This window comes from Balaenoptera ricei, chromosome 5, assembly GCF_028023285.1.
Source record: "Balaenoptera ricei isolate mBalRic1 chromosome 5, mBalRic1.hap2, whole genome shotgun sequence".
Lineage (NCBI taxonomy): Eukaryota > Metazoa > Chordata > Mammalia > Artiodactyla > Balaenopteridae > Balaenoptera > Balaenoptera ricei.
Window position 1 is genome coordinate 90,037,154 of NC_082643.1, and position 22,416 is coordinate 90,059,569.

The window sequence follows — 22,416 nt, forward strand, 5'->3', positions numbered from 1 at the left end:
AAATCCTCAACAAAATACTAGCAAACAGAATCCAACAACACATTAAAAGGATCATACACCATGATCAAGTGGGATTTATCCCAGGGATGCAAGGATTCTTCAGTATACGCAAATCAATCAATGTGATACACCACATTAACAAATTTAGGAATAAAAACCATATGATCATCTCAATAGATGAAGAAAAAGCTTTTGACAAAATTCAACACCCATTTGATAAAAACTCTCCAGAAAATGAGCATAGAGGGAACCTACCTCAACATAATAAAGTCCGTATATTACAAACCCACAGCCAACATCGTTCTCAATGGTGAAAAACTGAAACCATTTCCACTAAGATCAGGAACAAGACAAGGATGTCCACTCTCGCCACTCTTATTCAACATAGTTTTGCCATGGCAATCAGAGAAAAAAAAGAAATAAAAGGAATACAAATTGGAAAAGAAGTAAAACTGTCACTCTTTGCAGATGACATGATACAGTACAGAGAAAATCCTAAGGATGCCACCAGAAAACTACTAGAACTAATCAATGAATTCAGTAAGGTTGCAGGATACAAAATTAATGCACAGAAATCTCTTGCATTACTATACACCAACGATGAAAAATCAGAACGAGAAATTAAGGAAACAATCCCATTTACCATTGCAGCACAAAGAATAAAATACCTAGGAATAAACCTACCTAAGGAGGCCAAAGACCTGTACTCAGAAAACTATAAAACACTGATGAAAGAAATCAAAGATGACATAAACAGATGGAGAAATATAGTATGCTCTTGGATTAGAAGAATCAATATTCTGAAAATGACTATACTACCCAAAGCAATCTACAGATTCAATGCAATCCCTATCAAACTACCAATGGCATTCTTCACAGAATTAGAACAAAAAATTTTACAATTCATATGGAAACACAAAAGACCCCGAAGAGCCAAAGCAATCTTGAGAAAGAAAAACAGAGTTGGAGGAATCAGGCTCCATGACTTTAAACAATACAACAAAGCTACAGTAGTCAAGACAGTATGGTACTGGCACAAAAAGAGAAATATAGGTCAATGGTACAGGATAGAATGCCCAGAGATAAACCCACGCACATATGGTCACCTAATTTACGAGAAAGAGGAAAGAACATACAATGGAGAAAAGACAGCCACTTCAATAAGTGGTGCTGGGAAAACTGGACAGCTACATGTAAAAGAATGATATTAGAACACTACCTAACACCATACACAAAAATAAACTCATAATGGATTAAAGACCTAAATGTAAGACCAGACACTATAAAACTCTTAGAGGAAAACATAGGAAAAACACACTTTGACATAAACCACAACAAGATCTTTTTGACCCACCTCCTAGAGTAACAGAAATAAACACAGAAATAAACAAATGGGACTTAATTGAACTTAAAAGCTGTTGCACGACAAAGGAAACCATAAGTAAGACAAAAAGACAACCCTCAGAATGGGAGAAAATAGTTGCAAATGAAACAACAGACCAAGGATTAATCTCCGAAATATACAAACAGCTCATGGAGCTCAATGTCAAAAATCAAACAATACAATTAAAAAATGGGCAGAAGACCTAACTAGACTCACCAAGGAAGACATACAGATGGCCAAGAGGCACATGAAAAGATGCTCAACATCATTAATTATTAGAGAAATGTAAATCAAAAGCACAATGAGGTATCACTTCATAACGGTCAGAATGGCCATCACCAAAAAATCTAGGAACAATAAATGCTGGAAGGGTTGTGGTGAAAAGGGAACCCTCTTGCACTGTTGGTGGGAATGTAAATTGTTACAACCACTATGGAAAACAGTATGGAGGTTCCTTAAAAAACTAAAAACAGAACTACCATATGACCCAGCAATCTCACTACTGGGCATATACCCTAAGAAAACCATAGTTCGGAAAGAGTCATGTACCACAGTGTTCATTGCCGCTCTATTTGCAATAGCCAGGACATGGAAGCAGCCTTTGTGTCCATCGACAGATGAATGGATGGAGAGGATGTGGCACATGTATACAATGGAATATTACTCAGCCATAAAAAGAAATGAAATTGACCTAGAGTCTGTCATACAGAGTGAAGTAAGTCAGAAAGAGAAAAACGAATACCGTGTGCTAACACATATATATATGGAATCTAAAAAAAAAAAAAAATGGTACTGATGAAACTAGTTGCAGGGCAGGAATAAAGAGGTAGACATAGAGAATGGACTTGAGGACACAGGGTGGGAGGGGGAAGCTGTGGCGAAATGAGAGTAGCATCGACATATATACACTACCGAATGTAAAATAGTTAGCTAGTGGGAAGCAGCAGCATAGCACAGGGAGATCAGCTCGGTGCTTTGCAACAACCTAGATGGGTGGGATAGGGAGGACGGGAGGGAGGCTCAAGAGGGAGGGGATATGGGGGCATGTGTATGCATATGGCTGATTCACTTTGGTGTACAACAGAAACTAACACAGTATTGTGAAGCAATTATACTCCAATAAAGATAAAAAACAAACAAACAAACAACTAAGAGGGCAAAGAAGAGTCATGATTAGGATACTTTGGAGGTGCCCAGGTCTACCACCTGAGGACTCTTCCAGAGAACACTGTGAATGTCTATAATGACTTACCCAATCTTGTGGTCTAGTGTAAGGTACTCATTATCTAAAATCTTTCCATTTTGGGCCCACTGTAGTTCAGCATTTATACGTCTCCAAGGTATGGTAGACACGTGCATATATCTACTATAGCAGTAGACTACAGTACATGTTTTTCTATAATATATACATATATAGAAGGTTTAAAAAGGTTTATATATTTCTTTAATTTATATTCCTTAAGGGAAAACAATAGGTCTTCTAATTCTTTATAAAATACTCTACACAAAATACAGTAAAGAATAGGACACAGAAAGAAATCGGTACCTTTTCAATGTAATGACTTTCTTAAATCTTTACAGTAAGTTTAGGATTAACAGTTACACTAAGTTTCCTCAATTCAACAAATATTTATTTTGTGCCAGCATTGGTGGGTGGCTCAGTAACTACTTGCTGACTCAGCGTCATTTATTTGATGCTATAGGAGATACTCAAAGAAATGTAAGACATAATTCTTGTTTCAGAACACTTTTAATCTAGGTAAGAAACAAGATGTAAATACAGTAAGTCCCCTACATACGAACGAGTTCCATTCTGAGAGTGCGTTCGTAAGTCCAATTTGTCCTTAAGAACAACAAAGTTAGCCTAGCTACCCAACTAATACAATCAGCTATATTGTTCCGAACTGTAATAGGTTTCTAATACTTTTCATACAAATAATACATAAAAAACAAACATAAAAAATAAAGAAAACATTTTTAATCTTAACAGTACAGCACCTTGAAAAGTACAGTAGTACAGTACAACAGCTGGCATACAGGGTCTGGCATCGAATGAACAGGCAAGAAGAGTTACTGACTGGAGGAGGGAGAGGAGGTGGGAGATGGTAGAGCTGAAGGATCATCAGCAATAGGAGACGGAGGGCAAGGTGCAATTTCACTCACTCCTGACATTGATGGCACAGGTTCTGGTTCCTTGCTGGATTCAATTCTATCTACCCTCTTGAAAAAAGGATCCAGTGATGTCTGGGTAGTAGCTCTTTTTTTCTCATCGAAGATGACACGGTAGCACTGGATTGCATTCTGAACGGCTGCTGTAACCTTCGTGTACCATTCTATGTTTGGGTCCTGTGCCTCAAAAACTAACAGTGCCTCCTCAAATAAAGAAAATCCTATTGCCATTTTCTATGTCGTCAATCTCTTCGGTTTTTCAGTTATTTCTTCTTCCTCTTGTCTCTCTTCGTCCTTTCCCTGGGCCTCCAATTCCATCAGGTCTTCATTAGAAAGCTCCTCTTGTTGCACAGCAAGGAGTTCAATGAAGTTGTCCTTTTGCAGATCTAGCTTGAAATAAAGATACTGTACTACTGTACTCTATACAGTACTGTACAGTAAAGTACACAAAAGCACAACCACTTGTAGAGGATGCACGCATGTGACAATGTATGCCAGACACGTGAACTAACTTACTTGATTGGACACGCAAAGGCACGTTCGCATCTTTGAAAGTTCTCAACTTGAAGGTTCATATGTAGGGGATTTACTGTATATGTGAGATGTAATAAAATGTATGGCTTTAGAATCAGACAGCTAGAGGTGAAACCCTAGCACTGCCATTTACTAGCTATACGATCTTCAGCAAGTTATTTAAGTGGTCTAAGACTCATTTTTCTCCTCTGTAAAATGATGATAATTATAAATTCTATTTCATAGGGTGGTTATAAAGACTACCTAATACAAGGCAACACCTATAAAGTGCTTACCACAGTGTTGGACATAAAATAAGCATTCAATCAATGTAAATTATCATCAACATAATATTAAGTAGTTATTAACACAATAATAGTTAAACAAAGTAGGCAGTTTTGAAGTGGGAAGAACTAACCTGGGCTACAGTTACAAGTTTCATGTAATAACAGAATACAGAAATTTTTCTGCTATATTTGTTAAATAAAAATCTGACTAAAATATTTGGAATGTTTGCTAAAATAAGTAAAATGACATGAGCAAATACCATGTGTGATCTGTAGAGCTCACTTGTCCACACTTCTATTAGTAATGAGTATGGATTTTTTTTTCAGTTCCAATTACTTAACAATAAATATTTCTACTTCACTTTTGCTTTCTTTACTTATCCATCGTGGTTTTTGCCAATGAAAAATGCAACAGAATATGCTAAGTCCACTTTATTCTTCTGACTTATGTTAGGAAACACTTCTTCCCCACTCCAGACGTGCCCTTCCACATGAAAAGAGCTCCCTCACTGTAACGTTCTTGGCCTCTCTCCAGGGCTTTGCTCATTACACCACAGAAGAGGTTTAGTGCCTTCTCCAACTTTTAAATTTTGGAAGAACAAGCGGAACACACTCACCAATGCTATTTAACTAGAAGGTTAAGTCTATTTAAGCCTGGAGTTCAGTTAAACAGCTTATTTTGTTCTTGCACTAAGCTATGTCCTCCTACCCAGTCTTTACCACAAATAAAAGTATGATTTTGATCCCCCATTTGCCTTTATGTTTTATTTTATTTTCTCAATTTGTTCAGAACCCAAGTGAGGAAAAAGGTACTATTATTGGGCTTCTTCAAATATCTCAACAAGTTATTCAAAATATTCAGAATAAAATATTTATTTAACATCTATTATGTAGGATATCAAAGATACGACATGAATGAAATACTGTCCCTGCCAGCAAGTAAAAAGGCACTCTGTCTTATAGAACAATTTTCAGGAATGCATTATGCCACAAAAATAGCAATCATCAGTAATATCTCCTCAGATGAGAATCTAATATTTGGAATTATACACAGCAGATGCTTTTATTCTGCCCATATCAGAGACAAAGACACTGAAGTTACAAGCTTTAACAGGCAGAGAGATAAATCACCATGTCCATATTAGTTTAATCAACCCGTAGTATTTCTATTACATTTGGGGAAATTTAAAACCTTACTTGTCATGATAAATGTCTTTTCCTTTGGTGACTAGAACCAAAGGCATGATCACAATCAACTTTAGTTAATAGATGGCATTTTATACGTGATGTTATTTAAGAGGTCAAAAACCAACTCAGAAAATAGCAATAACCAAAGAAGCAAATACTAATTTTAAAAACGTGTGTCTAAGCACAAATCCACAAGCATTCATCTGAGCTCTTTGTTTTAGAGACAATTCTGGTAAACTGGGTTATCTCATTTCCCAGTTAACAGCAGATTAGAAGGAGCAAATTGGAAATGGGAGTGTGAGAAACTAGAGAATGCTAGAGACACATTGATAGCAGGAAAAAAAAAGAAAAAAAGAGTTAAGAACTCTGTTAGATTATAAACTCCATGAAGGCAGAAATTGCGTTCATTGTTCTATGCTATATTCCCAGTGCCTGGCATAGTGCTAGAAATAAATAACTGATGAATAATGGAACAGTAAATTAACTACAAAAGCTAACATTTGGGATCTATATTTTTTGTAATGACAAATAGTTCTGTACACTTCAGCAGACTCTGAGAACAAATCCAGATAAATAACAACATTAATGTTCTTAATAATGACACCAATTTTTTTAAAAAAGTTAATTGAGTTTAAAATGATCAGGTTACAAAGACAGAAGGATAATATCCAAAATGGCAACAATAAAAAGAATATTGGTAAGCTTAAATTATCTGAAATATTAACTTATGAGAAATATCATATTTCCTAATTATACTGGATAAATGAATTAGTATAAAAATTTTGGCAATAAAAAAACCCCACCTATTAATTCTCAGGCAAGACTGTAATTTTAAATAGTATTAACTTACTTGAAATGCCATACAAATACTAATGAGAAATAATAACAATGAGTACACATAGCAATACTATATTCGTTACTTACAAAGCAAATACAGCTAAACATAAGAGTATCTCAAAATAGGGAGGAAAAACTCACACACTCAGTTCACTATACACAGCATTCTGAAGTTTCTTCTCCCAACCTATTTAAAAAAAGGAATAAAATATACAAACATATTAGTTTTAAAAATAAACATACATTATAATTAAATTTATCTCACAAAAACTTTAACATCACATTCATTTGTGCAAGAACTTTATCAACTTCCGGTTGCTGTGTAAAGTGTTATACTAAGGAATTATTTCTTTTTTTTGTGTGTGTGGCCCTTTTATTTTTTATTGAAGTAGAGTTGATGTACAATATTATGTAAGTTACAAGTGTACAATATAGTGATTCACAATTTTTAAAGGTTATACTCTACTTATAGTTATTCTACAATAGGTCTGGCCCAGGCTCTTATGGAGTCACTGCTTTGCCCTGGGTCCCCATGTATGTGACACCTTGTGTGCACCCCTTAAGAGTGGAGTCTCTGTTTCTCCCAGTCCTGTGGAGCTCCTGCACAAAACCCCTGCTGCCCTTCAAATCCAAATGCTCTGTGGACTCCTCCTCCTGATGCTATACCCCTGGGCTGGGGAGCCTGATGTGGGGGCAGAACTCTCAGTCCTGTGGGAGAACTTTTGTGATATAATTATTTTCCAGCTTCTGGTCACCCACCAGGAATTATTTCTTATATATTTACCAATATCCCTTGGCTAACACTAAGTAGCAAAGTCATCAACATGATTTATTATTATAAAACTATGGCACCATTTTCTTAAGATGAGAAGAATATTTCCTTCTTCCACTGTTAAGGTACTCAATGAATGCCAAAATCTTTGGCTATCGCACTACCAGAGCTGTGAGAAATGTGCCAAGGGAAGGGCAAGAAACAGTCAGGCATTGACAAAGATTACAAGTAATTCGTGACAATTAACTAGTCATTAAACTCCTAAACAAGAGAAGTAGATTATTATGAGGCACCATCAGTCAGATCAGTTCGCTTGGCTGCTAACTACTTGAACTTATATGGGCAAGTAAACCACTTAATATCTCAGTTCCCATGTGCAAGGGCTGCTCAACAGCTTGCTCTAAAAAAGTTGGGATTTTCTTCTGTTTTCTTTGAAAGGGTAGAAAAGAGGAGACAAAAGAAACATAGGAGAGAAAAGAAGCAGAGAAGGAAAAAAGCCACAAATGAAAGGTAAAAGACAAGTTACTTAACTAGGGAGATTCTTAATACATTCGGGATGTATTTTGACCAGGAAGGTAAACAGTATTTAAAACTGATTAATGTAAAGCAGTCATTCCCACAGCGTTCCTGAATTTTTGCAGCATTTCTGCAGAAATATCTGAAAGTTCTAATTCTCCCCAAATAGAAACCTATCCAGCCACTGTTTCACAATTTTGGATGAGTAATTGGCTGTGGATACAGCATTCCCTCAAAATAAAGCATTTCCTTATTTTGCCTTAAAGAATCAGAGAAGGGAAAAAAAGCAACTTACAAACCTGATATTTTAAAGAATTCCTTAATATCTTCTTTTAGTGATTCAAGTTTAATCTCAGGTCTCTGAAGACTGGCCTAATTTTAGAAAGAAGAAGAAAAAGAAGAAAGGAAAAGATAGAGGTCAAAAGTAAGTCATTTGGGATGATATTTAATGCTAATGAAAGTTTTAAAGAGGAATGTCCAAATGTGCACACGATTTAAAAAATCCCCTTTGAGGTCAGAGCATCTGAGTATCTGGAATAGCTCATAAGAGAGAAGACTTTTTCACCCACTCTTGAAATAGAGGACCTGTGATAATATACTAGAGTCTACTTAAAATATTGAATCTTGCAGCTTATGAATAGTTAACATCTTCACCTAAGCATTTTACTTTTATGAACATTTAACATCTATTTTTCTAATAGGAAAAATACTCAGATTTTATAAATTCATTCTCTTAATATTATACTTAGCCTATATAGCACCTACATTCACCTAATAACCAAAAGCTCTGTTGCGTCCATATAACTGGAGCTTTGAACAGTGTCATCTTTGGATCGCTGCTCTGTAAACCTGCATTTTTTTGTACATATTGATGGAAAATACATAAAACTACTCACTCACAAATGCTTATTAGTGTCTCTTTCATCTTCAATTGCATGATTTCTATTCTACTGGTTTTTCACACTGTAATTTTTACCAAAAATACTAATTTCTCCAACTTATAATGGCTTCAGTTACCTTCAAAGTGTTCATCTTTCATCACCTAGCTCTCTCTATCAAATTCTAGAAGCATATTTTTTAAGAAGGCATTTCTATTAGGGTATCTCATAAGCATTTTAAATCTAAGAAATCAAAAACTGATCTTATTTTCCACTTACTACCTTTCTCCTCTTCTATTTTTAATCCTCATCCATGAAATTACCATTCACCAAATCTTCCAACTCAGAAACTTTAGTTATTCTCAATTCTACTCTAATTCTTCTACGATTCAACCCCTTTCTGGGAAGATGGCATTGGTGGCAGTGAGGTTTTTTTTTTGTAATCTTCCTGATCTCCACATAGAAACACACCAAGCAACTAGACAGCAAAACCAAAATTCCATGGAAAACATTTACAACCAAACTTGGTGATAAGATATTCCTCACAAACCTAAAATATAAGCAGTTGTGGACAAACCAACAGCCACATGACCTGTATGGTATTAGCATCTACACAGGAAAAAGCAGAGGGGTATCTGATAGATATGAAAAGAGGAGAACCCCAAAATAGCCAGCAAGTATTCACTGGAACATATGATGAGCTAATTTTAGAACAGGAGCTGACAATGGGAGGGGTTTTGTCTAATCCAATATAGCAGATGAGGTTTGAAGACACTGGCACAGCCTAGCACCTATGAATTCTTGAAACTGACCGGTCAGGGCTCCCTTTCTCCCTTTCTGAGGAGAAAAACTTGATAGAGTAATAAAAATTGAGGATGACAGGGAACCAACTTACTACCTTGAAAACTGATAAATAAATGAAAAGGCATTTATCTAGCCTGCCTTTCCTACAGGAACTGTACCACTTGGTAACCAAATAATAGGTAAGGAGAAATGTCTCTTTATAAAAATATTCCAGCTAATAACTAAAACAGATATGATATAATTAGAATATCACCGTTTTGCAATCCCTGATCAATTCTAGGCATTGAGCAGAAACAGCTATTAACTTTGCAAAAAGACAACCAGCAATTATGTGCTTCTCAATGAAAGAAGACTCCAGTGCCAATAGTCGTGGTCATTGAGATGGCACCTGAGCCTGATCAAAGCCTCTGGGTCCAACTGTCAACTTACAAGTCATACAAGCTGCACCATGAGTGTGTAATCAGAAAAATCCAGGTTGTGAGAAATCCTAAAGGCCAAACGGCCCAGTTCTTCAGCTGATCAATTGTAAGGGGGGAAAAGAGAGGAAGGAGAGAAAACCTGTAGATTTTAAAAGACTTAAAAGGTATATCAAAGAATCTTTTTTTTAGTTGGCAAAACTCAGAGCCTCCAGGGATACACATTTGGTTAATGAAACTATCAAGAAATGCAGGAAAGTGATTACCATAAAAATCAGGTCCTCTGGGAGGGAGGGACTTGTGACTGGGGTGAGACAAATGGAGAGGTTTCTGATGTGGCTGGCAACGTTTCACTTTTTTAGCAGGGTGGTTGTTTAAGGTCGTTCATCTTATAATAATTCATTACATTATAGATTTGTTTTGTGTAGCTTCTGTTTGTGTTTTACTTTACAACAAACAGGGCAAAAAAAAGAAAAAAGAAAAATACATCCCCGCAATCTATTCCTTCTCTCCATTCTAAAGTCCTACTTTATTAAGGCAACCTGATTTTTTTGTTTATAGGTCAAGGAGGAAGAAACATGGCCAGCTCCCCATCTGGTACTTTCTTCTTTTTTTCTTTTAATTGGAGTATAGTTGATTTACAATATTGTGTTAGTTTCAGGTGTACAACAAAGGGAATCAGTTATACATATACATATCTCCACTCTTTTTCAGATTCTTTTCCCACATAGGCCATTACAGAGTCTTGAGTAGAGTTCCCTGTGCTATACAGTACGTCCTTATTAGTTATCTATTTTATATATAGTAGTGCTGCCACCTTATTTAAATTGCAACTACCCCCCACCTGGCATTTTCACACCCCCTTACTCTACTTTTTCTTCTTTCTTAGCATTTATGCCTCTTAATATACTGTATGATTTATTTACTATGTTTATTGGTATACTATCTCCCTACACTAGAAGTGGTAAGCTCGACCAGGGCAGATATCTTTTTTTGTTGTTCTCCTTTGTATCCTAAGTGCCTAGAATAGTTATTTTCACATAGCAGGTGCTCAATAAATGTTTATTGAATAAATGAACCAATTTCTCCCTTTTCCAGTCCATATTCCAGCATTTTCTTCCTAAAACGTAAGTCCTTCTCGGCTGTGGATCTCCACAGCATATATAAGAAGTCTAAACTTTTCAACAGGACACACTGGGACTTTCACAATGTAGACCAACTTGTCTCTCCAAATTCATCAGCTGCTGCTCCACCAAGCCAACAACATCCTCTCTTTTCTCACACCTCCTCCCTGACACCCTACACTCTAGCCACAGTGAGCTATAATCACTGATACCCCAAATGTCAAATACTTTAAGGGTTCCAGGCTTGTAAGGGTTCCAGGCTTTTGTTCATATTGTTTCCTCAGATGGAAGAGCTCCCTCAACACCTTGGCAAATACCTACTAGCTTCCACTTCCATACATCCCTCAAATATCACCTCCTTTCCCAACTACCCCACCTGCTACCTGCAAAGACAGTACATGCTATTCCTCTGTGAGAGCACTTACCCAATTACAGTGTAATTTTCAGCTCACCTATTTCTCTTTTTAACTCTTAAATTCAAAGGCAAGACCATGTCTTCATTTCTGCATCCCAAGTGTTACTTGGCATTAACTGTTGCTTGACAAAATTGTATTGACCAAACCATGTTCTATCCTTTTCAACTAATTTCCCCTCAAATAAACAAGGAACTTTATAAAACTTATGTTTAACTGAAGAGACTCGTTTCCAGTCTGTAATTCCTAGGATTTTAAAAGGTGCAAAACCCTTCTTATTATTCAAGAGTATCAAGGCAAAAAGGAAATAGGTTTTCTTTTTACTAAGTCTGTATTTGGAAATGACTCAGAAGTAGCAAAATTTAAAGAATTTCAAGAGAAAAAAATGATTATTCCTCCTAAGCATTTTCAATACTTCAAGTTGCTAGATCTCCTAGATATACCTTTTTTAAAATATAAATTTATTTATTTATTTATTTATTTATTGGCTGTGTTGGGTCTTCGTTGCTGCGCATGGGCTTTCTCTAGTTGTGGCGAGCAGGGGCTACTCTTCGTTACGGTGCGTGGGCTTCTCATTGCAGTGGCTTCTCTTGTTGCAGAGCACGGGCTCTAGGCACTCGGGCTTCAGTAGTTGCAGCATGCGGGCTCAGTAGTTGTGGCCCACGGGCTCTAGAGCGCAGGCTCAATAGTTGTGACACACGGGCTTAGCTGCTCCGTGGCATGTGTGATCTTCCCAGACCAGGGCTCAAACCCGTGTCCCCTGCATTGGCAGGCGGATTCTTAACCACTGCGCCACCAGGGAAGTCCTCCTAGATATACTTTTTGATATCAAAGGCAAATCAAAATTCATTAATCATCTAAGCTAATTATAAGAATCTTGAGAAATCTGAGACTCAGAAGCAGGACAGTGACAGGAGGACAACGTGATAAGGCACAGCAATTCTCAAACATGTTTTAGCAGCATAATCCTTTTTTTCAAATGAAATCTGAACCCTATTGGAACCCAATTACATAAAACACATTGAAAGTGATATTACTAGACAATGAAAACAATGAGTCTTTTCTCATTGACTAAGGTATGATTAACATTAAAAAGGTACAGCTTTATTCTGCTATGGTCTCAATACCTAATTTATTTTTGTATTTTGTTTTATTTGTTCAATTAAAAAAAAAGATCCTGATTCACAGAGATAGGTGTTTACATTGTTAACAGCCCTTCTGGCAACCTCAGCACACTCCCAAACAAACTGCTGCAGGAAATCAAAACTGCTGCAGTTGGAATTTTTTATTTTGAAGACAAATCACTAAAAGTATTTATCACAAATACAAAAATCAGAAAAGGGCTTCTGATACTTAGAACTGCTGAAACTATGCATCCCATAGTATTACTACCACGTGACGTGTTCTCACATCAGATGTTGTCCCATATCTCAGCAGTGCACCAGGATGGGGGCTCACGTTGAGCAGATGCACTTTCACTCAGCCTGGCCCATGCCTGTCACTGTATACCCCCTGCAGTACTACCTCACTTGTACAATGTACCATGAGTGGACATGTACAAGCCCAAATATTTGGAAAGACCAGTGCAGATTTACATCCTTCCTCACCAATGACACATTTCTAAGTGTCCAAACATATGAAGAGATGAAAGAAACAGGGTTTTGGTTTTTCTTCCTCTAGGATCTATGCAGAAACAAGTTAATGTGAAATCACAATAGTGGATTATGGAGTACTTGATATAACAACGCATTTGAAAGAGCGTTGTTTCTTAATATAATGATTAAATTAAGTATTTTTTAATGTTTTTTTTCCTTTTTTTTTTTTTAAAGTATTTGTTTATTTATTTATTTATGGCTGTGTTGGGTCTTCGTTTCTGTGCGAGGGCTTTCTCTAGTTGTGGCAAGCGGGGGCCACTCTTCATCGCGGTGCGCGGGCCTCTCACCGTCGCGGCCTCTCTTGTTGCGGAGCACAGGCTCCAGAAGCGCAGGCTCAGCAGTTGTAGCACACGGGCTTAGTTGCTCCGCAGCACGTGGGATCTTCCCGGACCAGGGCTCGAACCCGTGTCCCCTGCATTGGCAGGCGGACTCTCAACCACTGCGCCACCAGGGAAGCCCTAAATTAAGTCTTTTTTTTTTTTTTTTTTTTTAAATTAAGTCTTTTTAAGTGAATAGAATGTTTTCAGAATCCTTGGATATAACAGAGCATAGTTCTAAAACCACTTGGGACTAAATGAGAGTGAGATTTGGCATCAGAGGACCTGCAAACATCTCTCGGCCTTATTTGTTACCTTGGTCCAGTAAGTTAACCTCTCTGTCTCAATTTTCTTTTTTATTTAATGAGGAATATAATACCTGAGCTAGGTTATCAGGAGACTCAATCAGAAAATTTGTCAAAGTTATTTTTAGGCTGGGAAGTCCAATAGAAGTTAAAATTGTGTTATAAGATGTGCCCAGATGGCAGTGGACTAAATGTAGAAGGTTGGCAGGGAAGGATTGACTGGAGGTAGAGGTTTTTAAAATATCTATAACAAAAGTTAAACCTTCTTTTATACAAAATGCCTCTAGCTCACTAAAAGAGCTGGTAAAAAAATATGTTCAAAATATAATTAGCAAGAGAGTGTATAGTACATTCCTAGCCATGGCCCTGCATACAATTTACCAATTCATTTATGTTGATATTTCTGACATCCTCCACCATTCTGCATTCTAAAAACACCTGGCCATCTCCACTCCAACCCCAACCCCACCAGCACACACACATTCACACACGCGCACACATACGTACCCAGTTTCTTTCTACTTCCACCAGAACAGGCTTAGTCCAAAGCATTGCTCACTGGCAATCTTAAATTTCTAAACTTGGTGACTGAAGGAAACTGGAGAAGCAAAGTGGATGAAGTCGTGGTGGGGTCAAAAAAGCCAGGAGATAAACTAAGGCTAAATACTCATAAAGTGCAAACCAAGGCAGAGGAAGGTTTACAAAAAGGGTTCCAAAAACCCTCTGATTCTCTCTGAAGATGCCCCATCCTCTCCACTTCTCATGATGCCACTGTGCCAATCCTGGGCTTCATCTATCTGTGCCCGAAGAATCACAGAATTTCAGGGTTAGAAGGGACTATAGAGTTCTTCTAGGTCGACTAACCATTTAATGACTGACTCTCCTCTCCAAGGGATTTTCTAGCTTAGAAACTCTCTCTTAGAAACTCTAAGCTAGCTTTCCCCACCTTTGGTCAATTCCATCTTTGAACTATTCTGCTAGAAAATCCTTTATTATGAACCAAAATTGATTCCCCTTAACATCTGCCACCACCATGTGTGCCCCCCCACCCACCCCAAGGTCACAGAAAATATGCTGAATCACTTTCCTGTGAGAGATCTTCAAATATTCGAATTTAACTACTGTGTCTTCCCTGAAAGCTTCTCAAGGTCACATACATTTCTAGGTTCTCCAAGATCTCTTCATATGAGAGATTCTCCTTACCACCCTGGCCATTCTTGTCTGAGCAAAGTCCAGTCCAGCTTGTCCTCTACTGTAGTAACTTCCTAACCTACCACTCTACTTCACTCTTTCCACTAAACCACTGATTCTCACTTTTAAGTCTCAGGACCCTCACTCTTAAAAATTACGGAGGATCTGGGAGGACCTTCAAGATGGCAGAGGAGTAAGACGTGGAGATCACCTTCCTCCCCACAAATACATCAAAAATACACCTACATGTGGAAGAACTCCTAGAGGACACCTACTGAACGCTGGCAGAAGACCTCACACTTCCCAAAAGGCAAGAAACTCCCCACGTACCTGGCCGTGTGGCTGACACGGTCTTGGTGCTCAGGCCGGGTGTCAGGCCTCAGCCTCTGAGGTGGGAGAGCTGAGTTCAGGACACTAGACCACCAGAAACCTCCCAGCCCCACGTAATATCAATCGGCAAGAGCTCTCACAGAGATCTCTGTCTCAACACTAAGACCCAGCTCCACTCAACGACTACCAAGCTCCAGTGCTGGACACCCTATGCTAAACGACTAGCAAGACAGGAACACAACCCGCCCATAAGCAGAGAGGCTGCCTAAAATCATACTAAGTTCACAGATACCTCAAAACCCATCACCAGATGCATTCCTGCCCACCAGAAAGAAAAGATCCAGCCTCATCCACCAGAACACAAGCACCAGTCCCCTCCACCAGGAAGCCTACACAACCCACTGAAGCAACCTTACCCACTGGGGGAAGACACCAAAAACAATAGGAACTATGAACCTGCAGCCTGCAAAAAGGAGACCCCAAACACAGTAAGTTAAGCAAAATGAGAAGACAGAGAAATACACAGCAGATGAAGGAGCAAGGTAAAAACCTACCAGACCAAACAAATGAAGAGGAAATAGGCAGTCCACCTGAAAAAGAATTCAGAGTAATGATAGTGGAGATGATCCAAAATCTGGGAAATAGAATGGAGAAAATACAAGAAATGTTTAACAAGGACCCAGAAGAACTAAAGAGCAAACAAACAATGAAGAACAACACAATAAATGAAATTAAAAATTCTCTAGAAGAAATCAATACCAGAATAACTGAGGCAGAAGAATGGATAAGTGACCTGGAAGATAAAATAGTGTAAATAACTACCACAGAGCAGAATAAAGAAAAAAGAATGAAAAGAATTGAGGACAGTCTCAGAGACCTCTGGGACAACATTAAATGCACCAACATTCGAATTATAGGTGTCCCAGAAGAAGAAGAGAAAAAGAAAGGGACTGAGAAAATATTTGAAGAGATTATAGCTGAAAACTTCCTTAATATGGGAAAGGAAATAGTCAGTCAAGGCCAGGAAGTGCAGAGAGTCCCATACAGGATAAATCCAAGGAGAAACATGCCAAGACATATTAAACAAACTATCAAAATTAAATACAAAGAAAAAATATTAAAAGCAGCAAGGGAAAAGCAACAAATAGCATACAAGGGAATCCCCATAAGGTTAACAGTTTATCTTTTGGCAGAAACTCAGTAAGCCAGAAGGGAGTGGCAGGACATATTTAAAGTGATGAAAGGGAAAAAACTACAACCAAGATTACTCTACCCAGCAAGGATCTCATTCAGATTCAACAGAAAATTAAAGCCTTTACAGACAAGCAAAAGCTAAGACAATTCAGCACCACCAAACCAGCTTTACAATAAATGCTAAAGGAACTTCTCTAGGCAGGAAACACAAGAGAAGGAGAACACCTACAATAACAAACCCAAAACAATTAAGAAAACGGTAATAGAAACATACATATTAATAATTACTTTAAATGTAAATGGATTAAATGCTCCAACCAAAAGCCACAGACTGGCTGACTGGATACAAAAGCAAGACCCATATATATGCTGTCTACAAGAGACCCACTTCAGACCTAGGGACACATACAGACTGAAAGTGAGGGGATGGAAAAAGATATTCCACACAAAAGGAAATCAAAAGAAAGCTGGAGTAGCAATTTTCATATCAGACAAAATAGACTTTAAAATAAAGAATATGACAAGAGACAAAGAAGGACACTACATAATGATCAAGGGACCAATCCAAGAAGAAGACATAACAATTGTAAATATTTATGCAGCAAACATAGGAGCACCTCAATATATAAGGCAAATGCTAACAGCCATAAAAGGGGAAATTGACAGTAACACAATCATAGTAGGGGACTTTCACACCCCTCTTTCACCAATGGACAGATCATCCAAAATAAAAATAAATACGGAAACACAAGCTTTACATGACACATTAAACAAGATGGACTTAACTGATATTTATAGGACATTCTATCCAAAAACAACAGAATACACATTCTTCTCAAGTGCTCATGGAACATTCCCCAGGGTAGATCATATCTTGGGTCACAAATCAAGCCTTGGTAAATTTAAGAAAATTGAAATCGTATCAAGTATCCTTTCCAACCACAACGCTACGAGACTAGATACCAATTACAGGAAAAAAAACTGTAAAAAATACAAACACATGGAGGCTAAACAATAAGCTACTAAATAATCAAGAGATCACTGAAGAAATCAAAGAGGTAATCAAAACATACCTAGAAACAAATGACAATGAAAACACGACGACCCAAAACCCATGGGATGCAGCAAAAACTGTTCTAAGAGGGAAGTTTATACAATACAATCCTACCTCAAGAAACAAGAAACATCTCAAATAAACAACCTAAACTTACACCTAAAGCAATCAGAGAAAGAAGAACCAAAAAACCCCCAAAGTTAGCAGAAGGAGAGAAATCATAAAGATCGATCAGAAATCAATGAAAAAGAAATGAACAAAACAATAGCAAAGATCAAAAAACTAAAAGCTGGTTCTTTGAGAAGATAAACAAAATTGATAAACCATTAGCCAGACTCATCAAGAAAAAAAGGGAGAAGACTCAAATCAACAGAATTAGAAATGAAAAATGAGAAGTAACAACTGACACTGCAGAAATACAAAGGATCATGAGAGATTAATACAAGCAACTATATGCCAATAAAATGGGCAACCTGGAAGAAATGGACAAATTCTTAGAAAAGCACAACCTTCTGAGACTGAACCAGCAAGGAACAGAAAATATAAACAGACCAATCACAAGCACTGGAATTGAAACTGTGATTAAAAATCTTCCAACAGGGGCTTCCCAGGTGGTGCAGTGGCTGAGAATCTGCCTGCCAATGCAGGGGACATGGGTTCGAGCCCTGGTCTGGGAAGATCTCACATGCCATGGAGCAACTGGGCCCGTGAGCCACAACTACTGAGCCTGTGCGTCTGGAGCCTGTGCTCCGCAACAAGAGAGGCCGCGATAGTGAGAGGCCCACGCACCGCGATGAAGAGTGGCCCCCGCTCACCGCAACTAGAGAAAGCCCTCGTACAGAAACGAAGACCCAACACAGCCAAAAATAAATAAATAAATAAATAATTTTATTAAACAAAAAAAATCTTCCAACAAACAAAAGCCCAGGATCAGACGGATTCACTGGTGAATTCTATCAAACATTTAGAGAAGAGCTAACGCCTATCCTTCTCAAACTCTTCCAAAATATAGCAGAGGGAGGAACATTCCCAAACTCATTCTTTGAGACCATCATCATTCTGATACCAAAACCAGACAAAGATGTTACAAAAAAAGAAAACTACAGGCCAATATCACTGATGGACATAGATGTAAAAATCCTCAACAAAATACTAGCAAAAGAATCCAGCAGCACATTAAAAGGATCATACACCATGATCAAGTGGGGTTTATCCCAGGAATGCAAGGATTCTTCAGTTTACTCAAATCAATCAATGTGATACACCATGTTAACAAACTGAAGGATAAAAACCATATGATCATCTCAATAGGTGCAGAAAAAGCTTTAGAAAAAAATTCAAGACCCATTTATGATAAAAACTCTCCAGAAACTAGGCCTAGAAGGAACTTACCTCAACATAATAAAGGCCATATATGACAAACCCACAGCCAACATCGTTCTCAATGGTGAAAAACTGAAACCATTTCCACTAAGATCAGGAACAAGACAAGGTTGCCCACTCTCACTGCATTTATTCAACATAGTTTTGAAAGTTTTAGCCACAGCAATCAGAGGAAAAAAAAAGAAATAAAAGGAATCCAAATCGGAAAAGAAGTAACACTGTCACTGTTTGCAGATGACACGATACTATACATAGAGAATCCTAAAGATGCCACCAGAAAACTACTAGAGCTAATCAATGAATTTGGTAAAGTAGTAGGATACAAAATTAATGCACAGAAATCTCTTGCATTCCTATACACTAATAATGAAAAATCTGAAAGAGAAATTAAGGAAACACTCCCATTTACCACTGCAACAAAAAGAATAAAATACCTAGGAATAAACCTATCTAAAGAGACAAAAGACCTGTTTGAAGAAAACTATAACACACTGATGAAAGAAATTAAAGATCATACAAACAGATGGAGAGATATACCATGTTCTTGGATTGGAAGAATTAACATTGTGAAAATGACTGTACTACCCAAAGCAATCCACAGATTCAATGCAATCCCTGTCAAACTACCAGTGGCATTTTTCACAGAATTAGAGCAAAAAATTTCACAATTTGTATGGAAACACAAAGACCCCTAATAGCCAAAGCAATCTTGAGAGAGAAAAACAGAACTGGAGGAATCAGGCTACCTGACTTCAAACTATACTACAAAGCTACAGTAATCAAGAGAGTATGGTACTTGCACAAAAACAGAAATATAGATCAATGGAACAAGATAGAAAGCCCAGAGATAAACCAACGCACATATGGTCACCTTATCTTTGATAAAGGAGGCAAGAATATACAGTGGAGAAAAGACAGCCTCTTCGATAAGTGGTGCTGGGAAAATTGGACAGCTACATATAAAAGAAGGAAATTAGAACACTCCCTAACACCATACACAAAAATAAACTCAAAATGGATTAAAGACCTAAGTGTAAGGCCAGACACTATCAAACTCTTAGAGGAAAACATAGGCAGAACACTCTATGATATAAATCACAGCAAGATCCTTTTTGACCCACCTCCTAGAGAAACGGAAATAAAAACAAACAAATGGGACCTAATGAAACTTAAAAGCTTTGGCACAGCAAAAGAAACCATAAATAAGACGAAAAGACAACCCTCAGAATGGGAGAAAATATTTGCAAATGAAGCAAATGACAAAGGATTAATCTCCAAAATATACAAGCAGCTCATGCAGCTCAATATCAAAAAAACAAACAATCCAATCCAAAAATGGGCAGAAGACCTAAACAGACATTTCTCCAAATAAGATATGCAGATTTGCAACAAACACATAAAAGGATGCTCAACATCACTAATCATTAGAGAAATGCAAATCAAAAGCACAATGAGGTATCACCTCATAACGGTCAGAATGGCCATCATCAAAAAATCTACAAACAATAAATGCTGGAGAGGGTGTGGAGAAAAGGGAACCCCCTTGCACTGTTGGTGGGAATGTAAATTGATACAGCCATTATGGAGAACAGTATGGAGGTTCATTAAAAGTCTAAAAATAGAACTACCATATGACCCAGCAATCCCACTACTGGGCATATACCCTGAGAAAATCATAATTCAAAAAAGTCATGTACCACAATGTTCATTGCAGCACTATTTACAATATCCAGGACATGGAAGCAACCTAAGTGTCTGTCGACAGATGAATGGATAAAGAAGATGTGGCACATATATACAATGGAATATTACTCAGCCATAAAAAGAAACGAAATTGAGTTATTTGTAGTGAGGTGGATGGACCTAGAGTCGGTCATACAGAGTGAAGTAAGTCAGAAAGAGAAAAACAAATACCGTACGCTAACACATATATATATGAAATCTAAAAAAAAAAAAAAAAAAAGGTTCTGAAGAACCTAGGGGCAGGTCAGGAATAAATATGCAGATGTAGAGAAGGGACTTGAGGACACGGGAAGGGGGAAGGGTAAGCTGGGACAAAGTGAGAGAGTGGCATTGACATATATACACTACCAAATGTAAAATAGATAGCTTGTGGGAAGCAGCCGCATAGCACAGGGAGATCAGCTCGGTGCTTTGTGACCACCTAGAGGGGTGGGATAGGGAGGGTGAGGGGGAGATGCAAGAGGGAGGGGATATGGGGATACATGTATACATATAGCTGATTCACTTTGTTATACAGCAGCAACTAACACAACAATGTAAAGCAATTATACTCCAATAAAGTTGCTAAAAAAAAAAAAATTACTGAGGATCCAAGATTACTTTTGTTTATGTGGATTAGATCTACTGATATTTACAGTATTAGAAATTAATACAGAAAAATTAAACCTATTTGTTTATTAGTATGGAAGTTCCTCAAAAAACTAAAAATTGAATTTCCATATGGTCCAACAATTCCAAATCTACATATATACTCAAAAGAACTGAAAGCAGGGATTTGAACAGATATTTGTACACTCATGCTCAAAGCAGCATTATTCATAATAGTTAAAATGTGGACACAACCCAAGTGTCCACAGATAATTGAATGGATAAAGAAAATGTTGTATATATAATGGAATACTATTCAGCGTTAAAAAAGAAAGACAATTCTGACACATCTACAACATGGATAAACCTTGAGGACATTATGCTAAGCAAAATAAGCCAGTCAGAAAAAGACAAATACTGTATGATTCCATTTATATGAGCTATCTAGAATAGTCAAATTCATAGAGACAGAAAGTAAAATGGTAATAGCCAGGGACTGTGAGGAGGAAGGAATGGGAAGTTAGTGTTTAACGGGTACAGAGTTTCAGTTTGGGATGATGAAAAAGTTCTGGAGGTGGATGGTGATAATGGTTGCACAATAATGTGAATGTACTTAATGCCACTGAACCGTACAGTTAAAAATGGTTAAAATCTAAATTTTATGTTTATTTTACCACAATAAAAATATTTGTTGGGACTTCCCTGGTGGTCCAGTAGTTAAGACTCTGCACTACTAATGTAGCGGGTTTGGGTTCAATCCCTGGTCAGGAAACTAAGATCCCACATACCACAACTAAGCCCATGTGCTGCAACTAGAGAAGCCCGCGTGCCACAACAAAGAGCCTGCACAGCCAAAAAAAAAAAAATTTGTCAATTCATCTTAAAATAACAATGTAAATCCATTGTATATTAACCTAAATATTTTTATTTAAAAGAACTGTATTTTCAGAAACAAAAATTAGTGCGAAAGAGGCACTGTTTTACATTTTTGCAAATGTCTTTGATGTTTGGATAGTAAAAGACAACTGGAGTCTTCAATCTGCTGTGATACTTCATCTGCGGCACTATGCTCTCTTGATTGATGTATATGAAAGTCAGTGTCACACAGATATGCAACTGGAAAAGGGAAGGATATTTTAATATCTTTTTCAGATACTGTGGATGCTCTCCTTTGATAGTACACTAAATTTGACAGGTAGTAGTTTCCTAAAGATTAGTTGCAATGTGGAATCTGAACATCAATAAACTTTTCATACTTTATTAGAAAAACATGTAGCAATCTGCCTTGCACTTTGAATCAATCTTCTACCTACACATGATTTTGTAACATTATGTACTGATCATTTCAAATATAC

The 22,416-nt window shown here is 37.4% G+C and overlaps 1 protein-coding gene across 5 annotated transcripts in view; it reads right to left on the bottom strand.

Annotated features, from left to right (window-relative positions):
- The window catches only part of TBC1D19 (TBC1 domain family member 19), a 160,678-nt gene that overhangs the window by 119,884 nt on the left and 18,378 nt on the right, over positions 1–22,416 (bottom strand). For 4 of the 5 annotated variants that reach the window (XM_059924158.1, XM_059924157.1, XM_059924156.1 and 1 more), the window contains exons 2-3: positions 7,966–8,038; positions 6,520–6,565 (exon numbers count right to left, since the gene is read on the bottom strand). The exons of the other annotated variant lie outside the window; for it this stretch is intronic. In XM_059924158.1, the coding sequence (XP_059780141.1) occupies positions 6,520–6,565; positions 7,966–8,038 (119 nt within the window). The remainder of the gene's footprint in view (positions 1–6,519; positions 6,566–7,965; positions 8,039–22,416) is intronic. 5 annotated transcript variants of the gene reach the window in all.